The sequence below is a fragment of the Varanus komodoensis genome, unplaced genomic scaffold (assembly GCF_004798865.1).
Source record: "Varanus komodoensis strain SLA01 unplaced genomic scaffold, ASM479886v1 scaffold133, whole genome shotgun sequence".
NCBI classification, from domain to species: domain Eukaryota; kingdom Metazoa; phylum Chordata; class Lepidosauria; order Squamata; family Varanidae; genus Varanus; species Varanus komodoensis.
The window spans coordinates 342962-358573 of NW_025335384.1; the positions used below are offsets into that span (position 1 = coordinate 342962).

At 46.6% G+C, this 15612-nt stretch overlaps 1 protein-coding gene across 1 annotated transcript; it reads left to right on the top strand.

Moving 5' to 3' along the window:
• The first annotated feature begins 954 nt into the window (after positions 1-954).
• On the top strand, positions 955-15248 carry LOC123019644 (zinc finger and SCAN domain-containing protein 16-like). Its single transcript, XM_044422687.1, has 4 exons — positions 955-1085; positions 2777-3661; positions 6371-6494; positions 12660-15248. Exons 2-4 carry the CDS (start codon positions 2903-2905, stop codon positions 13583-13585), a joined length of 1809 nt encoding a protein of 602 aa, XP_044278622.1. The 5' UTR covers positions 955-1085; positions 2777-2902; the 3' UTR covers positions 13586-15248.
• The last annotated feature ends 364 nt before the right edge of the window (positions 15249-15612 follow it).

The following is a 15612-nucleotide window of genomic DNA, read 5'->3' on the forward strand; positions in this document are numbered from 1 at the left end:
GTCAGTCTCCTTACCAATGGTGAGAATGAACACAGCAATTTTAACAGTGAGATCACCCAGGGCCCTGCCAGTTACTTATAACAACATGCTACTGGGCAGTGGTCTCCACCGCCAACTACAAGTTTTTAGAGCATACACAGAGTGTTTTGTAGGTTCTGAATCACATTACATAGCAGCAGGGTGGATGAAAATAAAATAAGGGGAAGAGCCAAAAGAATGTGAGAGATCTGCACGGGGGGCTTAATGCAATAGGACTGATTACAAGAGATTCAGGCACAGGGATTATTGTGGGTTTGGGCATGCAAATGAGGGTGATTGCAATACTGCTGGAAAAAACTTGTCTGGCCGCCTTATCGGATTTGTTTGCTGTTAGCCCAAGAATAGCCAGGGGTTAACTTTCCTTGGGGGCCCCATTCTGCAAAGGCTTTCCCAGCCAAAGGCAGGAGCCATCTCTTAAAGGAGCAGCTTGAAAAATAACACTGAACAGAAGCTGTCTTGGAAATCTGGTACTTTCAGAGAAAGAGGCAGAGAGATGCAGGTTTGATTTTATAACACAAAGGCACATATAAGCAACCCTTTTCTACGAGGATTTATCTGGATTAATTTACCCCAATTAAAAACAGTGTGAAAGAACGCAAGTAGCCCACCGCAATCGGCCATCTCCCAAATGCCTCCTGCAACAAAAAGCGGGTTGCCTGCCTTTGGAAACTTTACAGGGGGCGCCACACAAGCCTCGGCAGGAATTGGGCTCCGGAGCCTTGGGGCAGCCACTGAGAAGGCCCCTCCCGCGCCCCACCAACGTGCCTGTGGGGCGGCGAGGCCAAGAGAAGGGCCTCCCCGGAAGATGTTGGAGGCTCGTACGGGAGAATGCGGTCCTTAGGAGGCTATGAAGGGGTTAAAGCGGCAGAGCTCTGCGTCCTAGAGCGCCACCAGCATGTAGCGGGGAAGGTGCCCGGGGTAACGTTCCTTCCGGTCCTCTTTCCTTGCACGGACAGCGGCTCTTTGCATTCTGCGGTCCAGGAGTGGTCGAGGGGGTAGCGGGTTTGTGCGGACTTCGATGCGCAGGAATCCTTTTCCGAAAGCCGGTAAGTTAAAGGGGCGCAGGTGTGCCCGGTGGCTTATTTTGCAATCAATTAAAAAAAAAAAACCCTTTGAACTGAGCTGAGAGATAAACCAGGATCCAGCAACACTGCTGGCATAATAGGGCTCTCACGCCCGATTCCAGTTAGTTGTTCTTGCCGCCATATTTTGTATAAACTGGAGTTGCAGGACGGGCTTGCAAGGCAGAGGAGCAGCCCCGCTGGCCGGACGAATGGTCCGCCTGGTGCACACGGTGGCCAAGCAGCTCCAGACGGGAAACCCACAAGCAGGACAGGCAGTCAACGCCGTCCTTCCGCCCTTGTTCCCGCAGAAGTACCGCTTCAGATAGGAGAGGTAGCATAGAGCTGGTTTCCACTGAAACTCTGCGCCTCCTCTATGAATTTGTTGGCCATCAAGGGTGGAAAACTTGCAGCCCCCCAGATGTTTGGTCAACAACTTGCATCAACCTTAGCATAGCCAATGGTGAGGAATATTAGGAATTCTATGCAAAAACATCTGGAGAACAGCAGTTTGTCCTTCCCCACACTAAAATAAGGGCCTGGAACTAAATATAACTTCATGTTTGTTTGTTTGTTTTTGATTGATTAGACTGCTGTTATGTTCCAGTAAGAACTAAGCAAAATCTGACTATGTGTTGCATGCTAGCTTGTACTCAAAATGCCTCTGATAAACATAGCAACTGACAGTCATTAGAAAATTATGCTAAAATAAATGTACAGGACTTGATTCCCAGATTATAATTGCTTGTATTTATAGTATTTATATACTGCAATGTCAATTAAAGTTACTCCAGTTGCATGGGAAAACTAGTAAGATTTATACCAAAGCTAATGAAACTTCAAGGGGTAAAATAATTTTTAATGTTTATGTCTTTTATATTTTCCCCTGAGTGAAACATTGGTTGTTTTGGAATAAAATGCTGGTTTGTAGAGCTGAGGGTGGGGGCAGGGGAAAACTGACATGATTATGTTAAATTCTGTAAAGGCTCCCCAGATGTTTTAGCCTGCTCTTCTGTAGAAGTAGCTATGATTGCTGTAAGAAAATTCCAGAGATCATATTCAGACAATAGCTTTATTAGGCAACACTTAAGAGCTGGTATGGTATAGTGCTTGAACTGTGACTCAGAAGACTGGGACCTGGTGGCTTTGGACCAGTCACTCGCTGTCAGCCTAACCTCCCTCACAAACTTGGTGTGAGGCTACACTGGACGTTGTGTAAGCTAACTTGGAAAAAGGTGGAGGAAAAAGGCAGGATAGTCATAAAGGAATACATTAAAAGTTTAAAAAGGGCAAGCTTTCAAGTTGTCCAGAGTTCTTCACCAGCAGATAATAAGCAAAGCAAATAAAAAAGGGAGGGTGGTCATGTTCAAGTTATGTAATTTGAACTGAGTCCCAGTCTTGAGATGAAACATGTGGGGAGGATACTCAGATTCATTCTAGCAGATGCTGTGGTATCCTGATCTTTTCAGGACCTCTGGGGTAAAGAAATGGATAAAGGTTGAGACCCTGCCTTTGGAAAGATAAATCAAGCTGTTAGTAAGAGCTGTCTTGATCTCACTTATATTTATGTTGTGTTTGTGTTTCTTGGGCACCAAGAGACAGCTGCGCTAGCTTGGAGGATTGTTGGTTTCCTCAGGCTGCTGAAAGGTCTTGATGCTTTGTTCTGTTACTTTAAGGGTCTGTCAGGATGAGCCTTTTCTGCTGAGGATTTAGCAACAGTGCCGGAGTACCCTATGAAGAAAGAGAAAGGTGCTGAAACAGAAAGGAGAGGTGCAGAAAAAGACCAGTGCCTGTGAGAAGAAATGGCTGTAGCCCAAGAGTCCAAGGATGTTGGGTCTCTGCTAGGGCAGGATGTGGTTCCGGAAATAAAAAAGGAGGAAGAAGACTTGCCAGGCCCTGAACTAGGAGAGATTACAGAAGGGGCGATACTTCCAAAAATTGAAAGCAGCAATGAGGAGGCTGAGCAAAAGGTGAAAGAGGAGCCAGAGGAAGGACCATCAGGGAACTGGGATGCCCAGTTGCAAGAGTTTCTGAGGACGCTACAGGCTCCTTGTTTAGGAGAGGAAAAACCTCAGCTGCCTGAGCAGAGGCCTTGGAGTGATCCTGAAGCCTCTCAGGAGGCCTGCCAGGAGGAGACCGATGCCGGAGGATTGTGGGTTTCCCAGATGAAGCCGCATCTAATTGGAGAAGATGGACAGGACCGTGAGATCCATCTGGAGGCCGCACACAGTGGGAAGGGGAAGGAGAGGGTTTTCGCTGGAGGGGCTGCTGGGGTGGAGATGCGGCGCCAGCACTTTCGGACACTGTGCTACCGAGAGGCTGACGGACCTCAGGAGCACTGCAGGCAGCTCCAAGAGCTCTGCCGTCAGTGGCTGAAGCCAGAGACTCACACCAAGAAGCAAATTGCGGAGCTGGTGACCTTGGAGCAGTTCCAGGCTATTCTTCCACCGCAGATGCGGAGCTGGCTCCAGGAGACTGGTCCGGAAACCTGTGCTCAGGCTGTGAGTCTGGCGAAGGATTATCTTACGTGGCAGCGAGGGACCAAAGGCTGGGAGCAGCAGGTGAGTCAGTTTACGCCCACAGGGCACCGCTGCTTGTGAGGTTCGCAAGCAGGAAGCATGACCTGGACAATGGCGGTGGCTTTGTTGCCAGCAAAAAGCTGCTCTTTTTGTCTGGTGAGCTGCAGTTCACTGGGGCGGCATAATAATGATCGGATGGGCACACGGGATTGGACCACTTAAGGGCAACAGGAAAACGAGGCACTCTGTGTCTGGGCTGTGCTGAGAACGGTACCAGCTCCAGGATTTTAAAGGCTCGGGGACCAGACCTCCTCCATTAATGACTTAATCTCACCACCACCACCGTCATTGGCTGCATTTACTGCTGCTCCTCTTTCATGCCAGGTGTTGCCTTGGCTGGGAGCAGTGGGTTTTTTGAAATTCCCAGGTTTACTAAGAAGGAGATTATTTATTATTGCAATAATATCAAACAAGCTAGCAGCAAGTCCTTACACTGCACAGCGGGGACCCTTGAAAGGTAGGGTTCCAATCAGCTGGGTTCAGGTAGAGTCGGCAGAATCCCCCTTGAAAACAGAACATAGAAACACAGCAAGTCAGAAGGGGTCTCCCGGGCCATCTAGTCTGACCCCCGGCTCCAGCCGGCTCCGCTCATGACATGCCCACCATGTGCATGTCCGTCCTTTCCTTGAACACCCTCACTAACGGGGCCTCAGCCACCTCCTGTGGAAGCCCATTCCATACCCACGGGGTCCTAACCACCAGGAAGTACATCCTGGCATCCACCCTGAATCTTGGTTCCCTGCACTTTGCTCCATTGGAATGCCTCCTGCCCTCCATTGCAGGGGGAAAAAGGTCATGACTCACCTCTGTGTGGCACTCCCTCACATACCTGTATGTTGCTAACAGGTCCCCTATGAGTGCCCTCCTCTCAAGCCTGAAAAGACCCAGCTCCCTCACACAAAGGAAGCGGCCAGCTTATACAGATTACAGACTCATGGTATTTAGTGCAAGCGTACAGCATCCTGCACAATTCTACATGACCCAGGGTTTGGAAACACTGCCCTATGAAGAGAGCCTGAGACACCTGGGCATGTCCAGCCTTGAGAAGAGAAGGCTGAGGGGGGACATGATATCCCTCTAGAAGTACCTCAAAGGCTGCCACAGAGAGGAAGGTCAAGATCTCTTCTTGCTGATCCAAAAGTGCAGAACGCGGAGTAATCAGTTCGAGTTGCGACAACCCAGATTCAGGCTGGGCATCAGGAAAAGCTTCCTCACAGTCAGAGCAAGACAGTGGAAGCAGCTGCCCAGTGAGGTGGGGGGCTCTCCCACACTAGAGACATTCAAAAAGAACCTAGACAACCTCCTGAGTGGGATGGTATAACTTAGTGTCCTGCAACAGCAGGGGGTTGGACTCAATGGGCTTCATGGCCCCTTCCAACTCTTCTGTTCTAAGATTCTATACACCCTTAAAAGGTACGGTTACAGGAATAGTTTTGAAAATACTGTTTACGCTGATGGTAAGAAATAATGAGCTACAGGGAGTTAATAAGGAGTATTCCTGTCTGCCAGGATTCTGACGTCAAAGCACAGGCTCATTACCACCTTTTACCTGGAGAAGTGATGGCTGATCAGGAATGTTAGACGCACCGTGTGTGTTCCTTTTGGGGCATCTGCACACCAGAGAGGGGAACTCCTTCATTCCTTGAAAGCCACTGTTCAAAATGAGAAGAGAATTCTTCAGGCAATGGGCTACCACCAAAAAGGCCCTTGTTGCCAGGGCTTCACAATACCGTGATGGGATTGGGCATTGCGGCTGCATGCAGACCCTGAGGGTGGGAAGAGCGGAGGGCAGGCTTATCTCGCAGAGGGAGAAATTTGGGGTGGGGATGTAGCATCTCAGGATGGTTTACAGTCAATAGGATAGGATAGAATGTTCTAGAATCCACATAGAATCATATGCTCAAGTCACCCATCCAGATTCTAACCAGGCCAGACCTTGCTTTACTGCCAAGATTAAGCAGGAGCAGGCATTTCAGGCTCTTTGGGAGCTGCTAGTGCCTGGTGCTGGCAAATACTAGCTCCCCGTGGCAGGCGGCATGCAAAGATTCATGTGCAGGTGTGGGTGAGGCCTTGTGGAAGGTTTATGCGAAGTGGAGGGTCTGATACTTGCATTCATTCATTACACTTGTTTACTATACACTAATCAAAGCTCTCTGGGTGGCTCACATTGCAATTAAACATGTTATGTAAACTGTTAACATTCAAAACTTTGAAATAGCTTACACTGCAGAGAGAGAGAGAGAGAGAGAACAATGGACACTATCAGAACCCAATTAAAACAGAAACAGAAATGTAAAATGGCTGCATCATAGCCTGTCAAATGCCTGGGAGCAGTGGAAGGTCTTGTCCCGGAGCTGAAATATGGCTGTGTTGGCACCAGGACGGCCTCCTTGTGCAGACTGTTCCACAGTTAGGGGGCTCACACCGAAAAGGCCCTCCCTGTTGCTGCATCCTTCAGGCTTCTCTTTGCATACAGAAGATTGTGGGTTCAATCCCCAGTCTCTTTAGTTAAAACAGGAATTTGGCCTGAAAGTAGGAAGCAGGTTCTTATGCTGTGTTTTTAATCCTTGAAAACTACTCTGAAATGTGGTTATTTAACAGCAATATGTAGTGATGCATCTTCATAATTAGTAAATCAAGAAGCTTGGCAGCGGCATCCCAGCTTCCTTTTGTTCCGATTTCTGTTTACAGACCACGGGGGTGACAGAAGCAAAGCACGCAAACCCCACCGGCGCAAACCAGGCTCTGCCAGACGTGAAGCTGCCGCTTTCCTCGGGAGCCGAGCAAGAGCAGGATGGCAACACGAGCTTGTTGGGTAAATCTCTCCGGGGCGTCACTTGCTGGATGCTTCCCTGACGTCAGATCTAGCAGTGCCGCTTTCCCACGTCACTGTGGGTCGGCAGACCCCTCGAGAAACACATGAAGGCCCGGGTGCAGGTCACAGAAAGCCAGGATTCTAACCCTGGGGTTTTCTTTGCCTGAAACCCAGAAACTGGAGAGCCGTTGTGTTGGTTGGGGTGTTGGCACTGATGAGTCCCTGCTGCAGTTCAATCTCTAGCATTTCCAGGAAATTTCCTGTCCCAAATGCTGAGCAATCCCCCCACTGAGGTTCGCCTGACAGGGCAGCTCAGCCTCGGCCTTGGACTGCACTGCACCCCTAGAGATCTCATGATACCATGGTGCCTCAGAGTTCAGGCATCCCTAAATTCAAACGGTCCGGAGTTCGGACGCTAAAATCTAGATCAGATTGTTCCAAAGGTCGAAAGATGCTTCTGAGTTTGAACTGCAGGCACAGCCAAAAAAACTGTTGTGCTCCCAAGCTGTCTCGCTGGGAAAGGATTTCTCGGGTCTGTGCCTTTCCGATCATTCTCAGTGCCTTTTCAGTGCGTGCCTTTTCGATCCTTTTCAGTGCTTTTTCAGTGCATGAATTTTCCAGCATTTTCAGTTCTTTCTCTCGCTTTATTTTTCGGTTACACAGTACATAACCCCTGCATATTACCCATGGCATCCATGAAGAGCGTGGAAATAAAGAAGCCTAAGAGGAAGGTTGTAATATCGACATCGCAGTGAAAAAGGAACTTAGTGTGAAGCATGAAGGGGGCGTGTGTGTGGTGGATCTGGCGGCCATGTTTAAGATGCCGAAGTTGACTCTGTGCACCATTCTTAAGAATAAGGAAGCAATAAAAGCTGCAAATGTGGCTAAAGGTGTGACGACGTTGACGTCCAGAAGATCACATGTTGTTGAGGAAATAAAACAACTCCTCTTCGTGTGGATGAATGAGAAGCGATTGGCTGGCAATATCATTTCCGAGAGGATTGTTTGTGAGAAAGCCAAGCAGCTGTATGACGAAATGCACACCTGGAACCAGTGCTGAAAGCGAGGAGTTTAAAGCAAGCAGAGGGTGGATTGCTAAGTTTAGGAAAAGAACCGGCTTCCGCAGCATTGTGACGGTATTTGAGTTTCATCTTCAGGATCTGGCCTTCCAAATTGCAGTCAGGGTTGATCTCCTCTAGGACTGACCAGTTTGATCGCCTTGTGGTCCAAGGGACTCACAGGAGTCTCCTCCAGCACCACAGTTCAAAGGCCTCAATTCTTCGGTTCTCAGTCTTCCTTATGGTCCAGCTTTCACAGCCGTACATTGCAACTGCGAAAACCATAGCCTTGACTATACGCACTTTTGTTGGCAGGGTGATGTCTCTGCTTTTTAGTATGCTGTCTAGATTTGCCACAGCTTTTCTCCCAAGGAGCAAGCGTCTTTTCATTTCTTGGCTGCAGTCCCCATCTGCGGTGATCTTGGAGCTCAGGAGAATAAAATCTATCACTACCTCCATTTCTTCCCTATCTATTTGCCAGGAAGTGTGAGGACTGGATGCCATGATCTTAGTTTTCTTAATGTTGAGTTTCAAGCCAACTTTTGTGCTCTTCTCCTTCACCCACATCAAGAGGCTCTTTAGTTCCTCTTCACTTTCTGCCATGAGAGTGGTATCACCTGCATATCTGAGGTTGTTGATATTTCTCCCAGCAATCTAAATTTCAATTTGTGATTTATCTAGCCCCACCTTGCTCATGATGTACTCTGCATATAAGTTAAATAGGCAGGGCGACAGTATACAGCCTTGCTGAACTCCTTTCTCAATTTTGAACCAATCAGTGGTTCCGTGTCCAGTTCTCACTGTTGCTTCTTGACCCGCATATAGGTTTCTCAAGAGACACATAAGATGGTCTGGTACTCCCATCTTTTTAAGAACTTGCCACAACTTATTGTGATCCACACAATCACAGTCTTTAGCATAGTCAATGAAGCAGAAGTAGATGTTTTTCTGGAACTCCCTAGCTTTCTCCATGATCCAGCGTATGTTGGCAATTTGATCTCTAGTTCCTCTGCCTCTTCGAAACCCTGCCTGTACTTCTGGTAGTTCTTGGTCCACATACTGCTGGAGCCTAGCTTGTAGGATTTTGAGCATAACTTTGCTAGCATGTGAAATGAGTGCAATGGTGCGGTAGTTTGAACATTCTTTGGCATTGCCCTTCTTTGGAATAGGAATGTAAGCTGACCTTTTCCAAGCCTGTGGCCACTGTTGAGTTTTCCAAGTTTGTTGGCATATTGAGTGTTGCACTTTTACTGCATCGTCTTTTAAGATTTTGAATAGCTGAGCTGGAGCACTGTCACATCCACTAGCTTGGTTGTTGCTCAGACTTCCTAAGGCCCATTTGATTTCACATTCCAGGATGCCTGGCTTGAGGTCAGTGACCACCCCATTGTGGTTATCAGGGGCGTTAAGCTCTTTCTTGTATAGTTCTTCTGTTTAATCTTGCCACCTCTTCTTAATCTCTTCTGCCTCTGTTAGGTCCCTGCATTTTGATCCTTTATCATGCCCATCTTTGCATGAAATGTTCCATTCATATCTCCAATTTTCTTGAAGAGATCTCTGGTCCTCCCTGTTCTGTTGTTTTCTTCTATTTCTTTGCACTGTTCATTGAAGAAGGCATTCTTATCTCTTCTAGCTATTTTCTGGAATTCTGCATTCAATTGGGTGTATCTTTCTCTTTCTCCCTTGCCTTTCGCTTCCCTTTTGCTTTGCTGCATTTCTTTTTCTTTGGGATGGTTTTAGTTGCTACCTCTTGTACAATGTTGCAAACCTCCATCCATAGTTCTTCAGGCACTCTTTCTATCAGGTCTAATTCCTTAAATCTATTAGTCACCTCTACTGTATATTCATCAGGGATATGATTTAGGTCATACCTGAGTGGCCTAGTGCTTTTCCCTACTTTCTTCAATTTAAGCCTAAATTTTGCAACAAGAAGCTCATGATCTGAGCCACAGTTGGCTCCTGGTCTAGTTTTTACTGACTGTATAGAGCTTCTCCATCTTTGGCTGCAGACCACATAGTCAATCTGATTTCTGTGTTGACCATCTGGTGATGTCCATGTGTAGAGTCTCTTGGATTGTTGGAAAAGAGTGTTTGTTATGACCATCGTATTCTCTTGACAAAATTCTACCAGCCTGTGCCCAGCTTCATTTTGTACTCCAAGGCCAAACTTGCCTGTTATTCCGGTTATCTTTTGGCTTCCTGCTTTAGCATTCCAATCCACCAGGATGATAAGGACATCATTTTTGGATGTTAATTCTAGAAGGTGTTGTAGGCCTTCATAGAACCGGTCAACTTCAGCCTCTTCAGCACCAGTGGTTGGGGCATAGACTTGGACTACTGCTATGTTGAATGGTTTGCCTTGGATTCGAACTGAGATCATTCTGTCATTTTGGAGATTGTATGCCAGTACTGCTTTTCCTACTCTTTTATTGACTATGAAGGCTTCTCCATTTCTTCTGAGGGATTCTTGCCCGCAGTAGTATACCTGATGGTCATCTGAATTAAATTCACCCAGTCCTGTCCATTTTAGTTCACTGATTCCTAAGATGTTGATGTCCAGTCTTGTCATCTTTTGTTTGACCACATCCAGCTTGTCCTGATTCATGGATCTTACATTCCAGGTTCCTATGGAGTATAGATCTTTGCAGCATCGGACTCTCCTTTCACCACCAGATACATCTGCAACTGAGTGTCGTTTCGGCTTTGACCCAGTTGCTTCATTCTTTCTGGCGCTACTAGTACCAGCCCTCTGCTCTTCCCCAGTAGCATATTGGACACCTTCCAACCTGAGGGACTCATCTTCGGGCGTCATGTCTTTTTGCCTTTTGGTCCTGTCCATGGGGTTTTCATGGCAAAGAGACTGGAGTGGGTTGCCATTTCCTTCTCCAGTGCATCACATTTTGTCAGAGCTTTCCGCTCTGACCTGCCCGTCTTGGGAGGCCCTGCACGGCATAACTCATAGCTTCATTGAGCTACGCAAGCCCCTTCGCCATGACATGGCAGTGATCCATGAAGGAGAGCAAAAGATACTTCCTGGGAAACTGTGAATTCCAGCGAGGACTATTGAATCATTGTGAAGGTATATAATGTATATTTGGACTAAATGGCCTGTCTACGGTAGCTTACAGCTAAAGGTGAGAGAAAGGAGTGGGGGAGGAATGCCATTTTAAAAGGTGGCTTAACTTGGAAAGCTGTTGCTTTTGAGAAGGAGTACAGGATTGATTCCACAATGCAAAAGCACACAGAAGCCATGTTTTTCTGATAGGATTTATCCAAATTTTCCCAACAGGTCCTGTTCAAGAAATCTGTTCAAAACTTGTGGACTTGAACCTGGGGAAGAGGTACAGCTTGGTCCAGTGCCAAAAAGATGAAAGCATTGGCACCAGCTGACTAGTTTTGAGGAGCACATGACATAAAAGTGAGGCTGCCACAAAAAAGATCCAGAGCCATTCCGACCGGAGGGGCTCATCTTCGGGCGTCATGTCTTTTTGCCTTTTGGTCCTGTCCATGGGGTTTTCATGGCGAAGATACTGGAGTGGGTTGCCATTTCCTTCTCCAGTGCATCACATTTTGTCAGAGCTCTCTGCTAAGACCTGCCTGTCTTGGGTGGCCCTGCACGGCACGCCTCATGGCTTCATTGAGCTACACAAGCCCCTTTGCCACGACAAGGCAGTGATCCATGAAGGAGGTTCGAGGTCTAGGATCAGCTTAATTCACTTTCCATTATTTCTAATGGGGAACATTGATTCAGAGTTCAAACAGCCTCTTAAAATGAGTTAAATCCCAAGTATGAGGCACCACTGAATATGAGGGGGTGTTTATGCCAGGTGTTGTTACAAGGTCTAGTATTTTACTGAAATTGTTTTAGCTGTTTAAATTTTTTTAATATTTTACATGTTAAACATATCTTATGTTTTATGAACTTGTATTTGTGGTTTGTAACTTTTGTGAGCTGCCCAGAGAGCTTTGGCTGTTCACAACAACCAAAGGTTTGAAAATGTTGGAATACCTTGTTGTATGGAAATATAATGGTATCTGGGATTCTAAGATAAACCTCTTTAAATCACCTGTAGAGCAGATGTGTTTTTGGGGAAATAGCCCTGAAGGAAATACAGGGTATAAAAGGGACCCAAAAAGTTGTTGTTCTTTATTTCTTGAGAATATTTTTTCTTCTGCTTCTCAGCCGAAAACGAGCCCCTGAAGTGACATGAATCAGTAAAAGACAGCAGTCCCCACTTGCAGACGTAAAATCTTTAAGAAGGCAACATCCAAGGGAAGAGGAATAGGGAGGGAAGGAAGGAAGGAATTAAAGGCACAATCCTATCTTTATTTTTATTTCAAACTCATATTAGTGTAATACTTTTATTTGACCAACCAAACAATCATAAAGATGAGCACGCTTCTGCGATCTTCAGAATGCGCCATAACGCATGATAGAAGGGGAGGCAGAATAGGAGGGGGAGGGCCTTTTCTATGTTGATTTTGCTTTCTAAAGCTATATCATTTTCCTGAATCCAACCTGTTTTTGGCGTGCTAGCAGAATTCTTGCAGTCTGCAAAGATGACCCTGGGTGTGGAATTTTGCCTTAAGATACAGATTGTCTTGCTGGACCCAGACCAGAGGCAACCCATTCCAGCATTCTTGGAGAGGATGCTGGCAACAGCAAGGTTCATGGGGGATGGAGGGCCATAGCTGCATTCAAGAGCAACCTAGCAGGCAGTGTGGTGTAGTGGTTAAGAGTGTGGGACTGGGGCTCAGGCGATCCAGGTTCTAGTTCCGTTTTCGCCATGGAGCTCACTGGGTGACTTTGGGCCAGACAAAGAGTCTCAGCCCAGCCTGCCTCACTGGGTTGTTGTTGTGCAGAGAAGACTGGGATCAGCAGGGCGAGAATGGTGTGAGCTGCTTTGAGTTTGCTGTAAGAAAAAAAGTGGGATACAAATGCAATAAGTAAATAAATGTACTGGGAGAGGTTTCATACAAGCTACAGAATGGAGAGGAGAACTTGTAAGCTGATGGGATCTACATATAGGAACTATGTGGACTGCATGATCCGATTGGGTTTCCCAGTCCTCTGATCATCCTGCTTTGATTCTCCCCTTTCTTCCAGCTGGTGATCGGTGGTTGAGCGAAAACGAGGAACAGAAACCCTTTGCAGAGAGTCCTGAGAAAATGGAGCAACTGTGGGTGTTACTGAAAACGGACAGAGGGAAAGCTATTCTGCGTCCGAGAGAAGCGGATGAGAATCAACACAGTCAAAGCTCACACGTTGTGACGCATGAGAGCACCGTCAAAGAGGAGAAATCTTACAAGTGCTGGCACTGCGGCCAGAGCTTCAGTAGCAGCACAGACCTTCTCACACATGAGAGAACCCACGTAGGTGAGAAAATGTATAAATGTTCCCGCTGTGGAGAAAGGGAGAGGATGCACATGGGACAGAAGCCGCACAAATGCTCACGCTGTGGGAACACCTTAGGCTGGAATCCTCAAGGAAGAATCCATGCAGGACAGAAACCTTACACATGTTCTGAATGTAGAAAAGAGTATATGCAAATATCAGACTTCCTTAATCATCAGAGAATACACGGGCGAAAAAACCCTTATAAATGCTCAAAGTGTGGAGAGAACTTTGGAACCTACACAGGTCTTAAAGCACATCGGAGAACTCACACAGGTGAGAACCAATATAAATGTTCACACTGTGGAATGTGTTTCAATTGGAGCTCACATTTAAGATTCCATGAGCGAATCCACACGGCAGTGTGCTCATATTGCGGGAAAAGTTTCAGCCAGAAATCAGAGCTTGTCGAACATGAGAAGACTCATGCAGCAGAGGACTCATTTGCGTGCTTTGCCTGTGGGAAAACTTTTGCAGTCAGTTCAGAACTGGCTGCTCATGTGCGAACCTATGCAGAGAAGCCATTGAAGTGCTCAGTCTCTGGGAAATCTTTCCGGTGCTCAGAGTGTGGGGATAGCTTCAACCACAGCTCGGCACTCAAAGTGCACCAGAAAATCCACACAGGTAAGAAATCATAGAAATTCTTGCCCTATAGGAAAAATGTCGGCCGGCATTTGAACTTAACATCCCATAAGAGAATTGACACTGTGAAGTGCTTCTAGTCCAGGAAAAGCTTCAGGCCAAGACTGGAACTTATTGAGTGCAAGCAAACCCATGCAACTGAGGTCCTTTGTGAATTTTGCCCCGTGCAAAACCTCGGTTGTGGAACCAGCGCGGAACTTGTGTGTGAAGCCAGACAGAACGGCTGTTCAAATGCTCAGTCTGTGGGAAAAACCTTCAGGAATAGTCTGCAACACTTTGTGCACCAGAAAGACCATAAAAGAGGTCAAGGTTATGTATTGGGATAAACAACCCAGAGGCTGCGTGTGGACCAAGCAAGGTGTCATTTGCAATTCTCAGACCACCACTACCTGTAAAACTACTACCTGATTTGCCACCAAGGACGCTCTAGGCATCAGAACTCGGAGGCCCTGCTTCTTCAAGGTCACTCTAGGAATCGGCATGCCTGGGTTCTGAGGGAAAGGAAGCTTGTGTGTGGGGTGGAGGTGAGTGTGTGTGTGTGTATGTGTGGGAGAGAAAGAGAGATTGCTTGTGCCTGGGGAGGGAGGAGTATCGGGGCTTGTAAGAGTGTGTGTGTGTAGACCCTGGACACTCAACAATCGCCACCTGTGGCAAGCGGCTTTGGGCATGCAAGACCCCACCATGGAAGAAGGTTGCTACAAAGCTCCCCGATTTCTGTGATTTTGAAGCCGCCTGTAGAAGGAAGCTTTGATCCAGCCAGGAGAAGCATCGGAGGACCTGCATGGGAACTCCAGTGAAGCAGAAGCTGACAGGGACGGTAGGCCTCACCATTTGCAGGCACCGTGAAATCTCGCCTTCAGTTTTGCCCTGGTAACACCTGTCGAATAGCTATCTAACTTCTCAGCTACAGTCACAGAAACACTCGCTAAGAAACAGGTTGTTGGTTATTCCAGCCTCCTTTTTCAGCCAGATGGAAAGACAAAAATAGACTAGTAACCTTTACACTTTATGTTTGCATAACCTTTACGTTTTCAAATTCCTGTGTTGCGTCAGAACAGAATTGGAAGTACGAGGTGGGGTGATTTTTACCCTCAAAAAAAGACACAGGAATAAATCTGCCAGGTGACTTTTATCAGCTCAGTGAGGTTTAAGACCATCACTGAGAGATGGTCCTGTCTCACATACACCTGTAAAAGAATGGATCTTGGGCACAGCAGGAGATGCTAAGACAAAATCCATTTCTTTATTCCTCCATGCCAGAAAAGGGAAACATACCTCAGGATTCAGAATCATTCTAAACTATTTCCCCCTTCTTTTCTCTCTCCACCACCTTTCTTTTCCATGGCTAGCATGCACTTTGCTAGAAAGAGACACACAGGTTCACAGACCGACAGTATTTCCCATGGTATTTTGGGCAGGCATTTGTTTCCGCCTTTAAGTGCTAGTTTCCACTTTAATGCTAGGTATTCAAAAATCGTATTCAAGTGTCATCTTTCACACACACACACATTATTTTGATGCATTTTGCTATACTTAGCTGCAGCGCTCTTAAAAACGTAAACGTTTCAGCTTTCTTGAGGTTGGTTCCTGTAGCATTTGAGTCTGTTTCTCATGATGGGTGATATAAGATGATATTCTTTAATAAACAGTTGGCTTCAAGGACATTGTGGTCTCTCACTAACTTAGCTTTTGGGATACTACGTTTGTCCTCTGTCTAGAGTTTAGTATTCAAAAAAATTTGCCATGTCTTTTTTTCCTTCTGCCTCTCAAGCCCTTTCTTTTAGATCAGCCATCTCCATCCTTGTGCGTTCCAGACACATTTGGACTGCAACACCCAGAATTCCCAGTCAATGCTGCTGCTAGTTGGGAATTTTCGGAGTCGTGGTCCAAATGCTTCTGAAGGCCACCAGGCTGGGGAAGGCTGTTTTAGATAGCACACCGAAGGCTTACATATTACAGGGTGTGGATAAACATCCATAATCTGAAATCATGTAAGATAACCCTGATGTTCTAACACAGCTTG

Bases quoted from the DNA above. Each gene is read 5' to 3' on its own strand.
- LOC123019644 (XM_044422687.1), top strand. From the start codon at position 2,903: ATGGCTGTAGCCCAAGAGTCCAAGGATGTTGGGTCTCTGCTAGGGCAG. The intron at 3,662-6,370 runs GTGAGTCAGTTT...TTCTGTTTACAG, and splicing joins CCAAAGGCTGGGAGCAGCAG to ACCACGGGGGTGACAGAAGC. The intron at 6,495-12,659 runs GTAAATCTCTCC...CCTTTCTTCCAG, and splicing joins TGGCAACACGAGCTTGTTGG to CTGGTGATCGGTGGTTGAGC.